The 18960-nt window shown below is 40.4% G+C and overlaps 1 protein-coding gene and 1 pseudogene across 4 annotated transcripts in view; both read left to right on the forward strand.

The window, feature by feature from the left end:
* The window catches only part of LOC114284470 (uncharacterized), a 32651-nt gene extending 18222 nt beyond the window's left edge, over nucleotides 1–14429 (forward strand). Inside the window, exons 4-5 of one of the 3 annotated variants that reach the window (XM_028227364.2) lie at nucleotides 13743–13823; nucleotides 13912–14429. In XM_028227364.2, coding sequence (XP_028083165.2) covers nucleotides 13743–13823; nucleotides 13912–14046 — 216 coding nt within the window. In that variant the 3' untranslated portion in view covers nucleotides 14047–14429. Of the gene's footprint in view, nucleotides 1–10505; nucleotides 13557–13742; nucleotides 13824–13911 lie in introns of those variants that run through there. The other 2 variants (XM_082911371.1, XM_082911370.1) reach the window with 2 other exon arrangements.
* Nucleotides 14430–15219: 790 nt separating this feature from the next.
* On the forward strand, nucleotides 15220–17135 carry LOC145814516 (ankyrin repeat domain-containing protein 2A pseudogene; annotated as a pseudogene). The gene has a single exon (XR_014357861.1). The product of XR_014357861.1 is annotated as an ankyrin repeat domain-containing protein 2A pseudogene (transcript).
* The last annotated feature ends 1825 nt before the right edge of the window (nucleotides 17136–18960 follow it).

An 18960-nucleotide genomic window follows, 5' to 3' on the forward strand; every position in this document is an offset into this window, starting at 1 on the left:
TCTTTGTTGTCTCAGACCCACCCTGTAGTACTAGGATTTTTGCATATAGAAATCAAAGTATGAGGGGTTTTTGTGTTTTTATTCCAAGACACATCTGTTGAGAGATCAGGGGAATAATTGTTGCAATTCTGTACTTTATGATCTCTTAAAAGTAGACTCGCCTGGTTTTGCATATTGGATGAGGATTTAGGAGTGATTAGTTTTCACATTTGTATCCTGGCTTCAATTTCCTTGTCAAGAAAATCAGATAAATGAATCTAGATCATTCCTCTATTCTTTGCATCTCTTCCAGTGATCAATGTCTTCTTGTAGGAAAAAAACTTGTTTTTAGTAATTTTGGAGTTACTATATAAGTTCATGCATGTAGTTGTGTGTCAAGAAACTTTAGTGGTATTTTGTGATATGTTCATGTTTTTGTGGTTACATAGTCTGGTGGAGGAAATGACTCTTAATATTGTGTTGAATAGTGTTAATGTTAGAATCTAAAGAGTTGTTTTAGAACTTCATATATATATATATATATATTTGTAATCTAGTTATTTGAAGTATGTGTGTAATATGAATTAAAAGATTTCTGTTAGAATTTACCATTACCTACCACCACTACCACCTCACCTACTCCACTAAACCTAACCCACTACACCACTACCACCTCACCTACTCCACTAAACCTAACCCACTACACCACTATCACCATCCACTACACACCATCCACTACACCTACATCTATATAAGGAACCATTTGTAATAGACAGAATATGTATCAATATATCAATCAACAATCAATCAATAATACATCAATTTTTATATGGTATCAGAGTTATAAGATTTAGGCCTATCCTCCTTTCGTTCCGGCGGGCAGCCGGCCGGCAACCTTGCCTTCGCTGCCCGCGGGAGTTTTTCAACACATATCACAAACACATACCTTGATCATTTGTGGTGGGAGGTTTAGCTCTCTCAACCTGCTCTCTCTCCATGTTGATGGAAGCTCTCCAAATCCGGCGACAACCACTACCCACAGACCTCCATTTGATGAACTCCATTTCCGGCAAATTCAGATCCGGAGCCCCGGAGACTCCTTCACCTTCCCGCGGTCCAGTGGGTTTTCCTGGGCTGCCCTGGAACCCCGGCGACTCCTTCGCCGCCGCTTGAATCCCACGCCGCCGCTGCTGAAGACGGTGTCGGAGACCGACGACCTCGTACAGCCGAGGGAGCTCACTCCCCTCTTCCACAGAAACCCTCTTCGACCCAAACGACCTCCTCAGCCTCTTCAAATCCCAGCAACAGTACCTCAATGTCTTCTTCCAAAACCTTTTTCTCTCTCTCGGGTTGGTTCTCCACACACACACCCCATTGCCATACTCACACACAGTTTCACAGACTCACACACAGTTTCTCCATCCAACTCCGTGGTCTATCCCCTAGACCCCTTTTCATTATCTCCCTAATTCTTTTACTTTCCCACTGACCTTCTCTCTCCACAGACACTAGTCATCACCCACATGCTCTCCTTTCTTTTCTTTTCTTTATTTTCCACTTTCTTTTATTTTACTATATTTCTTTCTTTTCATATTACATCTCTACCCGTATCCATCATCACCCACATGATCTCCTTTTTTTGTAAAAACACGCCAAAACCCCACACCAAGCAAGCCACGTGAATTATTCTTTTTATTATTATTATTATTATTATTATTATTATTATTATATATATATATATATATTTTTTTTTTGCTTTTTCATCCCCCTGATTCAGAACCCATTCACAGTCTGTTCCCACTCCCACATTTTTTTATTTTTATTCATCATTATATATTCATCATCCCCTTATTTATTTCTTTATTTATTTATTATTTTTTTTTTCGATTCCCTTCTTTTCACAAAACAAAAAAAAAAAAAAAAACAAAACAAAAAAAAAAAACAAACAATTTACCACTTTGCACAACCACCCATTTTTATTCATCTCAGGGATCCACCCCGATCACAATTTTACACCAAAAAAAAAAAAAAAAAAAAAAAAAAAAACCCAAACAAATAAAAATAAAAATACACATCAACGGCTTTGTTTTCTTTTCTGCAGACGGCCACACACCGACATCCCTTCTCTACTCTGCCGCCGGTCTTTTCTTCTTGCCTCCGTCCTGGGCGGCCCTTGACGGTGCTGCCTCCGTGTTTTCCACACCGCCGAGCACATTCACTCCCCCATACTCCTCCACTGCAGCATATGGCGGCCCTCCAAATCGGAACATCACGGTGGCCTTCCGCTTCAGCTCCTTGTTTTCTGCCCTTAGCACGCTTATCTCTGCTCGCGCATCCTTATACATGCGTTGGAGCAGAGCCAGCTGGGAGTTTAAATGCTGCACCTCATTTGTCCTACTCTGCAGCCGGTTCGACAAGTTTGTGACCGCCGTCATGCTTTCCACACATGCCTTCAAAGTATACTGATTGGCCTCCACATCCGACTGCCCTGCCATTCTTTGCTCCACCGACCGCATCGGAAAGTTCAACGGAGCAAACTCCGGGGCGCTTGGTTGAGTTTCCAGTGCCACCGCACCAGTTCTCTCTCTCGTTGACTCGTTGAGGTCGGGAAAGAGGGTGAGCAGCCCGCGGGAAGACGATGAAGCCATTTTTTGGGCAACAGAGTGTTATACAGAATCTCTCTCAGAAATCTCTCTCAGAATATCTCTCACAGGTGTTTTTGCCTCAGCCTCAGCCTCTGTCTTATAGTCGAGGCAGCCACGCGCATCGCGCGCCTCTTGACGCCCGACAAACTGGCACGCCTTTTCATGGCACATCGTTTGATAAAGTGGGCACGCCTTTTGATGGCACGCCTTTTGAAAAATTGGGCACACCTTTTGAGGGTGCAACTGCTACAACGGTCCGACATGACCCTATAAACTGTCCCGACATAGATTCCGGTTAGTTTCTACAAAGGTCCGACAAGACTCTGTAAACTGTCCCGACATAGATTCCGGTTAGTTTCTACAAGGGTCCGACAAGACTCTGTAAACTGTCCCGACATTGATTCCGGTTAGCTCCTTCATGGGTTCGACAAGACTCTGTAAACTGTCCCGACATTGATTCCGGTTAGTTTCTACAAGGGTCCAGCAAGACTCCGTAAACTGTCACCACAACTGTCACAATAGTGTCTGCTACAACGGTCCGACATGACCCCGTAAACTGTCTGCTACAACGGTCCGACATGACCCCGTAAACTGTCTTCTACACCGGTCCGACATGACCCCATAAACTGTCTTCTACATCGGTCTGACACCACCATACAGTGTCCTCTACAACGTTATGACACCCCCATACAGTGTCCTCTACAAAGTTATGATACCCCCATACAGTGTCCTCTACAACGTTATGACACCACCTTTCAGTGTCTTCACCAACGGTCTGACACGACCATACAGTGTCTCCTATCCTTTTTTATTTTTATGTATTTTCAAACTCAAGTTGGTTAGTTTCTATCCTCCTTGAGTTTGCGGGGGGCTGTTAGAATTTACCATCACCTACCACCACTATCACCTCACCTACTCCACTAAACCTAACCCACTACACCACTACCACCTCACCTACTCCACTAAACCTAACCCACTACACCACTATCACCATCCACTACACACCATCCACTTCACCTACATCTATATAAGGAACCATTTGTAATAGACAGAATATGTATCAATATATCAATCAACAATCAATCAATAATACATCAATTTTTATAATTTCCTTCTCCAATTGTCTTCCAAAATTGTTTGAGTGATTGTTGGGTAGCCATTTTCCAACACTTCTCACATATAATACTCAATTGCTTTGAAATCATGTTGGTGATGATTAATTTTTTATTTGCGCCTTGAAGCATTTTGACCTATGAAGCACAACACTTCAAAACAAGTGCTGTATTGATATCGGATGCTGGGACACATATGGGATGTGCCACGTGGCGTGTCCCTTTATTTAATTAATTTATTTTCTGGGGACACACCAACTATTTTTTCCCCAATTTTCTTTAGTGCTTTTGATGGATGTTTTTGATGGATGTTGGATGTTGAATGTTTATTACTTTTTGCTTAAATTTAAATACTTAATAGATGATGGGTTACTTACACGTAGACCATTTAAACTATTGAGAAATGTCATTTTGACTTCCTAAACTATGAAAATGTACAAATGGACCCTCTAAACTATTGAGAAGTATTACTTTGACCCCCTAAACTATAAAAGCATACAAATAGATTCTCTAAACTATTGGCGTGTTTCACTTTGACCCTTTCTGTTACTGTACTGTGAGTTAAACCAAGCTTTTACATTTTTGAGATGAAAATACCCTTTAACACTCTATATAACACACCCAACAACAAAACCAAATCAAACCAAACTAAGTCTTAAGTCCCATCAAATGGGGTCGGCTCGACTCTATCCAAGACCATTTCGTTAGTCAAATTAAGGAGATTCATATCTCTATTAACTACACTAGCCACGTCAATCTAGGTCTGTCCCTTCCTCTAACATTTCCATCTAGTGTCACTGTATTGCATCTTTTCACTACTGTCTCTGTTAGTCTCCGTTGTATATGACCAAACCATCTCAATCTATTCTTTGTCAACTTATCTTCTACCGGTACTACTCTTACCCATTCTCGAATATACTTATTCCTAATTTTGTCTTTTCTAGTCTTGTTACACATCAACTTTAACATCTTCATCTCAGCAACACTCATCCTATCTTTGTTGCCCAACATTCCGTCTCATACAATATCCTTGGCCTAATTGCTGTTCTATAGAACTTCCTTTTTAGTCTCGTGGGTACTCGTTTATCGCATAGTACCCCAGACGTACTCCTCCACTTAAGCCATCTTCCTTTAATTTTATGGACCACATCCACTCCAATCTCTCTAGCCATTGTGATAATCAATCCTAAATAACGAAATGTTCACTCTTCGGTAGTTCTTGGTTCTCAATTTTTACTTCTTCTCTGCTTCCATTGTTACTGTTACTAACTCCATGTACTCTGTCTTAGTTCTGCTTATCCTAAATTCTTTAGATTCAAATGCTTCTCTCCAAGTGTTTTCTCTAGTCTCATTCACTAACACAATATCATCTGTAAGAAACATATACCATGGCACATCATCTTGAATATTTCTTGTCAATTCATCCTTAACTAAAGTAAAAAAGTTAAGGACTTAAGGTTGATCCTTGGTGTAACCCTACAGTAATTGAAAATTCACCTGTCCCTCCAGTAGGTGATCTAATAATGGTCACCACACCTTCATACATATCCCTAATTATATCGACGTAACCTTTTGTCACCTCTTTCTTTTTTAACATCTATCAGATTATATCTATGTTTTCTTAAGACACTCTATCATATGTTTTCTTAAGATTGATAAAAATCATATGAATGTCTTTTTTTTTTTTTTTTTCTCTATACTTTTCTATTACTCTCCTAAAAAATAGATCGCTTCCATTGTTGACCTATCAGGCATAAACCCAAATTGATTCTCTTAACACCTCTGTTATATCTCGCAATTGACGTTTTATCACTCTCTCCCACACTTTTATTATATAACGCATTAGCTTGATTCCTCTATAGTTGTTGCGATTCTAGACATCTCCTTTATTCTTATCGATTGGCACTAAAATACTCTTCCTCCACTCCTCTGGCATTTTCGTAGTCAACAAAATCTTGCTAAATAGCCTAGTCAACTGAGCAACCCCTTTGTTACCTAAACATTTCCAAGTTTTAACGGGAATATCATTGGGTCCTAAAGTCTTATTTGATTTTATCTTCTTAAATGCAATCTCCACTTCAAAGTTCCTAATCCTATGATAGAACCTGTAGTCCTGATTTTTTCTTATTACTGCCTACTTCCTCCCCTTTTGACCTATCTCTATGTTCCTCATTTAACAACTTCACAAAATAGTTCTTCCATCTTTCCTTAATCTCTTTATTCTTCACTAACACTTTAGAGTCTTCATTCTTGATGCACTTAACCTGATTAAAATCCCTTGTTTTCCTCTCTCTTATCTTAGCGAGTTTGTATATCTCCTTCTTTCTCTGCTAACTATCTAGTCTAGTGTATAGGTCATCATAGACTTTCAATTTAGTCTCTCACTACTTTTTGATCTCCTTATTAGCCAATCTATATGTCTTAATTTTTTCCTCAGTTTTATCATTCTGCTATTTTTTAAAGCATTGTTTTTTTCATCTTTACTACCGCTTGGACCTCCTCTCTCCACCACTAAATTTCTCAAGTGTTGGGTCTATTTCTTTTCGACTCTCCAAGAACTTCCCTTGAGATTTTCCTTATACAATTGGCCATCGAGTTTCACATAGTGTTAGTACCATCTTCCAAATCCCAAGTATCTTCTTTATCCATTCTATTATTAAATATTTTTAGTTTATCTCCTTTTAGGTCACACCATCTCGTCCTAGAACGTCCACTATCCTTCTTAGCTTGGTATTGCCCTTTAAAGCATAAATCTAGTACCAAAATCCTATATTGAGTCTCAGGTTCTCTCCATGAATTACCTTATAGTCGCTGCATTTTAGACGATTCACTTTTCTTATTAAAAAGTAATCTATTTGGCTTCTAATTGACCCGCTCTTAAAGGTTATCAAATACTCTTCTTTCTTCTTATACATAGTATTGGCTGCCACTAGGTCAGAAGCCAACGCAAAATCTAAAATACTCTCTCCAGTCTCATTTCTATCACTAAAACCATACCCACCATGCAATCTCTCATAACCTAGTTTATCTATTTCTACATAGTCGTTGAAATCATCACCTATAACTAGGTTCTCTTCTCTCAAACGGGTATCTCCTGTAATGCCTCATCCATTTGGTCCCAAAAATCACTGTTAGTCTGATCATCTAATCCTACTTGGGGGGCGTATGCACTAATTATGTTCACTCTATTCTCTCCAATAACTAGTTTAACTAACGTAATCCTATCATCTTTTCTAATGACCGCAACTACATATTCTACAAGATCCTTGACAACTATTATTCCTACCGCATTCCTGTGTCTATCCTTGCCATTATAATATAGTTTAAAACCGTTATTTTCTATTTCCCTAGTTTTCTCACCCGTCCACTTAGTTTCTTGTATGCAAGTTATACTAACTCTCCTATTAATCACGACATCTACCAATTCCATAGCCTTTCCAGTTAAAGTTCCTACATTCCATGTGGCTATCTTAAATATATAGTCTTTGACTAGTTTCTTTATCCTCGCTCGTCCAGAAAAATGCAGAAATCTTTGTCCATTTTTTACTGCATTCAGGCGTTGATGCGGCGCCCTTTGCTCACTTTTCGAAACACTCGGAGGCAAGTGCAATGCGTCACTTAAGGGGAACGATCTAGCATTTAATCGATTCAAAGTAGGATTCATTTTCATAAGGAATCCGAGTGGCTTTTTTACGTGTTGACTGTCGGCTACCTAACAACCTCGGGCTTGGAATTGGTGGAGTTGTTAAGCAACCTTGTCGCAGTTAACACACCTAACAACACTTACTCTTAATTTTACTCTAGTCCCTCTCCCTAAACCTCTTCCTCTCCATAATTCACCAAACACTATAAAAATGACATCCAGTAGTAACACAAGCTCAAACAAGAAGGAAATCACATTCAATAGCCAACAACCACAAAATTTTGGTGATGTGTACTGCTGCTGTGGCATGAGAGCTCCTTTGAGAACTATATTCATAGAGAATATTCTTAGGAGATTTTTGGGATGCATGAACTTCAAAGTAAGCATTCATTAAACTAACTAATACGTATATATAATATGAGTTTTTTTTGTTTTATTATTTTTTTTTAAAAAATATTCTTTCTACAAAAATATGTTTACAAAGAATATTTAAAAAACAATAATAATAGATGAATGCTTATATTTAAAAAACAATAATAATGGAATTATAAATATATATAGTGCTAAAGGGTATTTGCATCTAAAAATATCAAAAGTTTGGTTTAACTCACGGTGCAACAATGGAAGAGAAGAGGTCAAAGTGAAACGCGCCAATAGTTTAGTGGTTAGAATGATACTTCTCAATAGTTTAGGGGTCTCTGTGTAAATAATCCATAAATCATCCATTAAAAAGATATAAGTGTTAATTTAAAAGTCATTTTTTTAAAATATTGAATTAGTGTTAGTTTTTGTTAATTTTGATTGTTTATGTGTAATATTAATCTACATAGCAAATAACAATATATGAACATATATTTTATTGTCGTGACTCCACTGTGTGTCATTTTTTTTTGAAATTACAGTGTCCCATGTCCGTGTTTCCTCATCCATGTCCGTGCTTCTTTGATTTTGACTATTGTACTTCAAAATCCATTTTACAATATTTGTATCCCCTAGTTTCCAAATGACTATTTTCTTTGAATATTTTTCATCATTGCTGTGTGAGAATATTGTGTATATATGTATATGTGGTAGTGTATTGTGTATATATTCTAATAGATTGTGAGAGATTGAGTGAATATTTTTGTTTCTTTTTTAGTCTTATAGTTAGGAGTACTATATAATCAGATGTATCATTTGCATTACGATACAATTGAATATATAGAAAACTTACATGGTATCAGAGCCACGTTCGAAACCCTAGGTCTGGCCTTGATCATTCGAAGTTTTTTTCTTTCGTTCACGCTTGTTGTTTGAAGTCTTCTCTAGCCTTGTCTGAAGTCACGAAGGCCTCTCTGGGCTTCTCCGAAGTCGTGACAGCCTTCTCTGTTCTTCTCCGAAGTTGCGACAGACTTCTTTGGTCTTCTCTGAAGTCACGATAGACTTCTAGTGCCTGGTCTGAAGTCAGGACTCTAGTCTTGGTTTGAGGGATCTCTCTCTCTCTCTCTCGCGACCTCTGCCTTGCTTTGGATCCTTGCTCGACTTTTGGTTCTCTTTCTAGCTGTGTCGATCGAATCTCTTCGTCTTTCGTCTCTCTCGCGACCTCTGCCTTGCTTTGGATCCTTGCTCGACTTTTGGTTCTCTTTCTAGCTGTATCGATCGAATCCCTTCGTCTTTTGTCTCTATTCTCTGATCACGAAGCACTCTCTCTCTTCATGTTGTATCTGATCTCAGTCCACCAGTATTTGACCCATCTGTGGTAGCTTTGGGTTATTATAGCTTGACCCCTTAGATTTATTGGGTTATTACACTTTGCCCATCAGTTCCTTTCTCTTTTCTTTTTAGTTCATTACAATGTCAGAAGATAAAATTCAGGTTATTAAATGCAAACTTACAGGTAACAACTATGCTTATTGGTCTAGTGTTATGAAAAATTTTCTTCTCAATCGAAAAAATAGGGATATGTTTCTGGTTCTTTTCCTCGTCCATCGGATCCAAAACAAGAAGGATATCTGACTTCCTGTGACACTTGGGATTGTAATAATGCCCAAATTTTGACTTGGTTCCATAACTCCGTTGATGACCGTATCGGGGTGATGTTCTCTAAATACAGCACTGCCAAAGAAGTGTGGGATTACTTACAGAGTGTTTATCAGTTATCCAACTTTGCCAAGCGGTATAAGTTGGATAGCGGGATCTTTCTATTCAGGATTTCTATATTGAGATGACAGGTTTTGGGATCAGTTGACTCTTATGGAACTTTCCAGCCTCAAGATTCTAGATGCTTATATTGAGTTTTGGGAGTAGGGTCGTTTAGTGTAGTTCTTAATGGCTCTCTTCTCCCAGCATGAGTTTATCCATGGTGGCATCCTTCACCGGTCTCCTCTTTCCTGTGTGGATGCCATTGTTCGTGAGTTTCTCTCCGAGGAAACCCGTCTCAAGATGGCCAGTCAGACTCCGTCTCCATCTATCTTCCTAGCTCTTGCTCAACCTCCATTATTATCGACCCCACCTTCTTATCTGGTTCAGGCCACTGCAAAGCCCAAGAAAGGGCTCCTAGTTTCAAATGAGTGTGCTTTCTGCCATTAGAGGGGCCATTGGAAGCATAATTGTCCCAAGAAAGGACGTCAGCCTGCTTCGTCTTATCAACCACCTCAGACAAAGTTTCGCCGTCCTGCTCCGAGTACTTTCTACCCTCTTACTGCTTATACAACATCTGCTCCTCCCGATCCTGACTTGGCTTTCTTGAGTGCTTAGATTGCTTAACTTCAGCAGATCCTGTCCACCTTTTAACCATCACCATTTGCCTCCGCTTTTACCCCTCTTCATTCAGGTTTGCTTGGGTCTTCCTCCGATATCCCTTATTCCATTTGGCTTTTTGATTCTGGTGTCTCTTATCATATGACTCCTCACATTTCTTTACTTCAAAACTGTAGTCTTCCTCCTGTTCCTATTATTATTAATACTGCTAATGGGTCTAGTATGTCTGCTGTGTTTATTGGGTCTGTCTTACCTTCTACCATGTCTGCTGTTATTATTCTCTCTGTTTTTTATGTTCCTTAGCTATCTGTCAGCTTATTATCTATAAACCAACTTGATGTTTCTGGTTTTGATGTTGTCTTTTCCTCTTTTGTTTGTTATGTGTAGGATCGGTTGTCCAAGAAGCAGATTGGGACCGACCGTAGAGTTGGAAATCTCTATGTGGCAGAAAGCTTGCATCTTCTTTTATCCACCGCTCCAGTTGTACTTTCCTCATTTCAGTTAGATTCTCAGTCAAGTCAATTTTATTTATGGCATTCTCGCCTAGGTCATTTTTCTGTTGACTGCTTACGGTCTTTGACTCAGTCAGGATTATTTTGTAAAGTTTCTCCTAGTATCATTGATGAATGTCGAGGGTGTAAACTTGCCAAAATGTCAACTTTACCATTTAATAAAAGTATTTCTATTTCTGTTTTTCCTTTTTCTCGTGTATATGGATGTTTGGGGACCCTCTCATATTCTCTCTAAAAAGGAATCTGCATACTATGTGTCTTTTGTGGATGATTGCACCCGCTATACTTGGGTTTATCTTATAGTTCATAAATCTGACTTCTACCAAATATACTGTACCTTTCAGTCTATGATCACTACACAGTTTGGGTCTACCATTAAATTATTACGGTTTGACCTAGGTAGGGGAATATTTTAAAACTGAGTTTTGTGAGTATCTAGCAAATTTGGGTACCATTCACCAAACCTCATGTGCTGATACACCCGTCCAAAATAGTCGTGCGAAGCTTAAACACCGTCATCTTCTTAAGACATCTATATCTCTCCTTCTTTCTGCCTCTGTTCCAACTCTTTTTTAGGCCGTTCTTATAGCTACTTTTCTTTTCAGTGGTATAACTATCCCTCTACTATTTAGTCGTTCTCCTTATGAGGCTTTGTTTTCTCATCTTCTTAGTTATTCTCTCCTTCGTGTTTTTGGGTCTGCGCGTTTTGTCTTTCTTCCTCCCAAAGATAGGACAAAACTTAGTGCCCAGTTTGTCCTGTGTGTCTTTTTGGGTTATAGTCTTATTCAGAAAGGTTATCGCTGTTACGATTTTGTTTCCCGTCGCCTTTATGTCTCCCGTCATGTTGCCTTTCTGGAATGTATCGCTTACTTTTAGCTTCTGCCTCTCACTGCTCCAATTTCTAAAGAGGATTTGGTTCACATTGATCCGTTTCCTTCTGAGGTCCCTCCTGATGAGTACATCTCTCCTGTTTTCCATGAGTTTGTTCCTTCTTCTCCTCCTAACACCCCTGTACTGAGTCCCTCTCCAATGTACCCTATGAGTCTGTTTCTTCCTCTCCCTCTTCTCTCCCGTCTGCTCCTTCTTTTTTTCCGTTAATCTATTCTTGTCACAAGGCTCTTTCTCTACCAGTTGTTTCTCCTTTTACTGTTGCTCTTCCTGTTTCTGACGACTCTGATCTTGCTCTCCGTAAGTATCCTCTTCGCATCCGTAAACAGTTTGTCAAACTTGGTTTTTCTAACACATGTTTTCCTCCTTCATATTGTACATTTTTGTCAATTATTTATTCTTTTTCAGAACCACAGTCTTACAAGAAGGCTTGTTTGGATCTTAATTGGATTCAAACTATGGAGGATGAGTTGTCTGCCTTGCAGAAGACAAGTACTTGGGAACTGGTTTTTTTGTCTGCTGGCAAGAATATGATTGGTTGCAAATGGGTCTTAAAAGTCAAGACTCATTCTGATGGTTCCCTTGAGTGCTACGAAGCTTGCCTAGTTGCCAAAGGTTTTTCACAGGAGTATGGTATTGATTATGAGGAGACCTTTGTACCTATTGCCAATATGACTACTGTCCGTATTTTGATTTCTGTTACTGCTGTTCGTCATTGGCCTCTTTATCAGATGGATGTTAAGAATGCTTTTCTTAATGGCCATCTCACTGAGGAGGTATACATGCGTCCTCTCCCGGGCCTTCATCATTCTTCTGGACAGGTTTGTCGTCTTTGGCGTGCTTTGTATGGTTTGAAGCAATCTTCTCGTACTTGGTATGATCGCTTTCAGACAGCTGTTATTGAGCTTGGGTTCGACTCTGCCTTGTTTCTCCTCTATACCTCTATTGGTTTTGTTACTTTATTACTGTATGTGGATTATATGATCATCACTGACTTTGACTCTTCTGCTATCTCTAAGGTCAAGTAGCATATTTTCCGCACTTTCGAAATGAAGGATCTAGGACTCTTGCGGTATTTTCTTGATATTGAGGTGGTTTCTTCTCCCAAGGGTTACTTTCTGTCTCAAGCCAAGTATGCCAATGTGGTTATTTATTGTGCCGGTCTTACTGACACTAAGATTTCTGATTCTCCCATTGAGCTTAATGTGAAGCTCAATACTACTAATGGCTTCCTTCTGGATGATTTTACTTCATATCCCGAAATTGTGGGTTGCGTAGTCTATTTGATGGTTACACGCCTTGATCTTGCCTATGCTCCTCGCTCTACACATTGGGTTGCTTTGATTCGGATTCTTCACTATCTTCGCGATACTATCTTTCAAGGCATGCTGTTATCTTCTACTTCTCCCTTGGAGTTAGTGGCCTATGCTGATGCTAATTGGGCTGGTGATGCTACCGATCGTAAGTCCACTTCTGACTTTTGTATGTTTCATGGCGATTCCTTGATCTCTTGAAAAAGTAAGAAACAAACTGCTATTGCTCGGTCTACTGCCGATGCTGAGTACTGTGCTATGGCTCATGCTACTGCTGAAGCTGTTTGGCTTCGTTGTCTTCTTTCTGACTTAGGCATCTGTCTTCTCTGACTGACCTCTATTATGACAACCACAGTGTTATTTAGATTGCATTGAGATTGATTGTCACTTTGTCTGTTAGCATCTGCAGTCTAGGTCTATCTCGCTTTCTTTCTTCTTTTTAGCTCTGCAACTTGCTGACTTCTTTACTAAGACTCACACCACTGCATAGTTTCAATTTCTTCTTAGCAAACTCTCATTGTTTTCTGCTACAACACCTTGCGTTTGAGCAGAGGTGTGAGAATATTGTGTATATGTGGTAGTGTATTCTGTATATATTCTGAGAGATTGTGAGAGATTGGGTGAATATTTTCGTTTCCTTTTTAATCTTAGGGTGAGGAGTACTATATAATCAGATGTATCCTTTGTATTACGATACAGTTGAATATACAGAAGAATTACATACTGTCTAAAGTTCCTTTCATAATTATTGGACTAAAATGTGAAACTTCATCTCTCTCTCTAGTTCTGCATCTAAAGTGTTTAGGTCTATGCTCTATTTTCATTTGGGATTGTGATTTGTGGTTTATGCTTTAATTGGACTTATGGTTTGCTCCAACACACCCCCCCACCCCCCCAAACTGTATTTTTAGATCAGAAGATCATTGCTAAATGAAGATGAATATGGTTTCCGGAGAGCCAGGCGACCAATATATTATGATGAAGGTTTAGAGGTGATTAATTGCTATTGGCTGTGCACTAAAGTTCTCCTGATTGAAATATGGATTACATTGCTATAATTTATTTTTTCCTGAAATGCAGAAAACCAGGCAGACCTTGAATGCAAAGATTAGCCAACTCAATTCTGCCATCGACAACGTGTCTTCACGGTTGAGAGGTGGCAATAATATGCCTGCTGTGCCAATTGCAAGTGACCCAGAAGAAGCTACCATGTAAGATCTGCTTTTGTTTGTTGCGTGATAATAAAAAACCAAGGTTCATTTCAACTAGTTGAATACGTACTTGGGTGAGGCAAAATTCATTGAAAATTTCATAAATATATGTACGTGAGGAGCTGGTTCAAGTCATAGGAATCAGCCTCTTCATAAACAAATGAAGGCAAGGCTGCCTACTTACTACCTCTCCCAGACCCTGCTCTAAGAGGAACCTTGTGTGCACTGGGTATGATTCTTATGACCTAGGTCAATAACAATATGTTTGCTTTAAGTTGTGTTGGTTTCTTCTTAAATTTTAAGATATTGAAACTCTGCATATTTGAAGCTGCGAAGTATTGTTTAAGGTATAATACAAAGTGGGAGATTGGTTACCATTTTCTTCTAGAGGCTAGTTTCAGAAACTTTGAGAAATAGCTTTGCATCTTCTTGCTGCTTTTCACAGATTGGAAACCGTGTTTATTGGCTTTATTGATCTTTTTCATAGTTGTAAATGTAATTGCTTCATGGACATTTTTTGAAGGGGCTTATTTCATTTAGTCATGTCCAAAAGTGGGTTGAGGGGCCAATGAAGATGGCAGGGAACCTTTTCCTAACAGGCATTGGAGACATTAGGCAACATGTCAAGATGATTGCGATGGAGAGAAGTGTGGAGTTCCAAATGGAATTAAATTTTAGTTGGAATTTGCAAACAATTTAGGATTGCATAATAGGAACATCCTCCCTTAGATCCTCTTATATGCTAACTGTCTGCCCACAACATTCTTGACACCACAACCTTTTGTGCTCCCCTGGCTCCACAGTTCTCTATTTATCCCAGAAATTTGTCTGTACAGCTAAAAGTCTATGTGGCATTGATTGCTAATTGAAGGTTCTTTTTTTTTTTTTTTTTTTTTTTTTTTTTTTTGTGGTGAGTAAGCATTTTATTACCAAAAAAGAGAGACGATATACAACAAAACTCAGGACTTAAGTCCGAAAAGGACATACAAGGACATGGCCAAAAGGCCACAACCTCACAAAGAGGCAACACTAAAATTGACCGAGCCTAAAAAGAAAGGCACCCACAATCCCAAGAGGATAGGCCGTTAGTTGCAGGAATCGTGCAGCCAGGTGGCGATTTTGAGTATGAATCGCTGTTAGAATTTACCATCACCTACCACCACTACCACCTCACCTACTCCACTAAACCTAACCCACTACACCACTACCACCTCACCTACTCCACTAAACCTAACCCACTACACCACTACCACCATCCACTACACCTACATCTATATAAGGAACCATTTGTAATAGAACATTACATCAATCAATAATACATAATTCATTCTCTCTATTTCTCTATACATCAAATTTTACATGGTATCAGAGCAGGTTTAGCACCTAGTATTTTTCGCTTCACCGGCGGGCGGCAACCTCACCTTAGCCGTCCGCCGGACCTCAACCTAATCCGCTAGAATTTTCTACACATACCTTGAAATTTATTCGAGTCCACCACCACTGCCCATCCTCTCACTGTTGTCCTCCCATACACCACCGTCTCGGTCGTCTTCATCTACCCCCACTGTTGACCTTAACCCGTCGCTGCAGTCCCTTCATCTACCCCCACTGTTGTACTTTATGTTATGTGGGTTTTGTACCTGAAGCAAAATTTTTAATCGTTCCAGTGGCGCTACAGCAGTGCGTGATACGCCTACGGCTACTCCTCCGGCGACGAGACTTGCAGATACTGAGAATCGCATAGCTCGGAGCCTTAACACCTTCTCTCGCGACCCTCTTCCTTCAATAGTGAGAGTCTTGTCCTTGTGAAAAGAGTTTGTTATGGCTTCAAAGAGGATTCATAAGGAGTTAAAGGACCTGCAGAAGGATCCTCCTGCATCTTGCAGTGCAGATGAAAAGATTGGTACGGCAGAGAACAAAAGTCCAAAATCTGAATCATCCTCTATGGACACACAATCAGGACAAGGACCAACTCCTACAGGAGCTGGATTTTCTGCAAGTCCTTTCGATTTCTCAGCTATGACGGGCCTACTCAATGACCCAAGCATTAAGGAATTAGCCGAACAGATAGCACAAGACCCTTCATTTAACCAGATGGCAGAGCAGCTCCAAAAGACTTTTCATGGTGCGCCAGCTGAAGATGGCATCCCTCAATTTGATTCGCAACAGTACTACTCCACAATGCAACAGGTTATGCAAAACCCCCAATTTATGACAATGGCTGAGCGCCTTGGTAATGCGTTGATGCAGGATCCGTCCATGTCCACCGTGTTTGAGAACCTGGCTAATCCTTCACACAAAGACCAGCTTGATGAACGAATGGCGCTCATCAAAGAAGATCCTGCTTTGAAGCCTATTTTAGAAGAGATAGAGACAGAAGGTCCAGCTGCAATGATGAGGTACTGGAATGATAAAGATGTTCTACAGAAGCTAGGTGAAGCAATGGGTCTTGCTGTTGCAGGGGAACCTGCTACCTCTGCTGAAAATGCTGGGCCAGATGAAATAGAAGAGCCAGGAATTGAGGATGAATCCATTGTTCATCACACTGCTAGTGTTGGTGATGTGGAGGGCTTGAAGAATGCACTGGCCTCTGGTGCTGATAAAGATGAAGAAGATTCAGAGGGAAGGACAGCATTGCATTTTGCTTGTGGATATGGCGAGGTGAAGTGTGCTCAAATCCTTCTTGAGGCTGGAGCAATGGTGGATGCGTTGGATAAGAATAAAAACACTGCCCTGCACTATGCAGCTGGTTATGGCAGGAAGGAGTGTGTAGCACTTCTACTGGAAAATGGTGCCGCTGTCGCTCTTCAGAATATGGATGGAAAAACTCCCATTGATGTTGCCAAGCTTTCTTTCTTTTTCTCTTCCCTTTTCCCACCTTCTCCACTCATTTATTTTATTATTATTTTGTACAAATCCAACCCATCCTTTTTTCTTTTTTCATTCTTTCCACACACTCATGTTCCCCACTCAACTTTTTTACTCCATCTTTTGAAAAGCAACCAACACACCCGCCCACAACTTTAAATCTCCCATTTCTTTTTTATTTTTTTTTTACTTTCAAAAAAAAAAAAAAAAAAAAAAAAAAACAAAGGAAGATCTGCACACCAAACTCATTTTATTCATGTCAGGGCTCACCCCGATCACCATGTTTCCACATACAAAAAAAAAAAAAAAAAAAAAAAAAACCACATTCACAGGTGGGATTTTTCTTCTCTACTCTGCCGCCGGTCTTTTCTTCTTGCCTCCGGCCTGGGCGGCCCTTGACGGTGTTGCCTCCGTGTTTCCCACTCCACTGGGCACGATCACTACTCCCTGCTCCTCCACTGCAGCATATGGCGGCCCTCCAAATCGGAACATCACGGTGGCCTTCCGTTTCAGCTCTTTGTTTTCCGCCTTTAGCACACTTATCTCTGCTCGCGCATCCTTATACATGCGTTGGAGCAGAGCCAGTTGGGCGTTTAACTGCTGCACCTCATTTGTCCTACTCTGCAGCCGGTTAGACAGATTTGTAACCGCAGTCATGGTTTCCACACATGACTTCAATGTATACTGATTGGCCTCCACATCCGACTGCACTGCCATTCTTTGCTCCACCGACCGCATAGGAAAGTTTAACGGAGCAAACTCCGGGGCGCTTGGTTGAGGTTCCAGTGCCACCGCACCAGTTATCTCTCTTGTTGACTCGTTGAGGTCGGGAAAGAGAGTGAGCAGACCACGGGAAGATGAGGCCATGTTCTGGGTAGCTGAACGGGAAGAAGAGGCCATGTTTTTTGGGTTGCTGAGTGTTTCCGAGAAGGGTTGGATACAGAGTATTTACAGATTGTTACAGAATGACAACAGAGTGTTCCAGAATCTCTTTCTCAGAAACGGAAGAGTTTTTTCAAAGGATTTTCGGCGGTTTCAGACTGGTTTGCACAGCCTCCGCCTCAACCTTGGTTAAATAGCCGAGGCCGACACGCCACTCTGTCGCTCACGTGCCTCGCCGCGTCTCCGGCTCACCTTTTGATGACTCGACGCTTTCTGTCAGGCACGCCTTTTGATGAAGTGGGCGCGCCTTTTGAGGGCGCGACTTTTGAGGGCTCCCTATATATATCCATATATATATATATATATTTGGGCAGCCTATATACACCATCATACAGTGTATTTTTTAAGGGTCCGACAAGACTCTGTAAACTGTCCCGACATTGATTCCGGTTAGTTTCTACAAGGGTCCGACAAGACTCTGTAAACTGTCCCGACATTGATTCCGGTTAGTTTTCTACAAGGGTCCGACAAGACTCTGTAAACTGTCCCGACATTGATTCCGGTTAGTTTCTACAAGGGTCCAGCAAGACTCCGTAAACTGTCACAACAACTGTCACAACAGTGTCTGCTCCAACGGTCCGACATGACCCCATAAACTGTCTTCTACATCGGTCTGACACCGCCATCCAGTGTCTTCTACACCGTTATGACACCACCATACAGTGTCCTCTACAACGTTATGACACCCCCATACAGTGTCCTCTACAACGTTATGACACCACCTTTCAGTGTCTTCACCAATGGTCTGACACGACCATACAGTGTCTCCTATCTTTTTTTATTTTTATGTATTTTCTTGTTTTGTTCCTCTCTCCAAACTCAAGTTGGTTAGTTTCTATCCTCCTTGAGTTTGCGGGGGGCTGTTAGAATTTACCATCACCTACCACCACTACCACCTCACCTACTCCACTAAACCTAACCCACTACACCACTACCACCTCACCTACTCCACTAAACCTAACCCACTACACCACTACCACCATCCACTACACCTACATCTATATAAGGAACCATTTGTAATAGAACATTACATCAATCAATAATACATAATTCATTCTCTCTATTTCTCTATACATCAAATTTTACAATCGCGATTCCGCGTTTCCTA

This window comes from Camellia sinensis, unplaced genomic scaffold, assembly GCF_055761805.1.
Source record: "Camellia sinensis isolate YWXY unplaced genomic scaffold, ASM5576180v1 Unanchor11, whole genome shotgun sequence".
Taxonomy (NCBI): domain Eukaryota; kingdom Viridiplantae; phylum Streptophyta; class Magnoliopsida; order Ericales; family Theaceae; genus Camellia; species Camellia sinensis.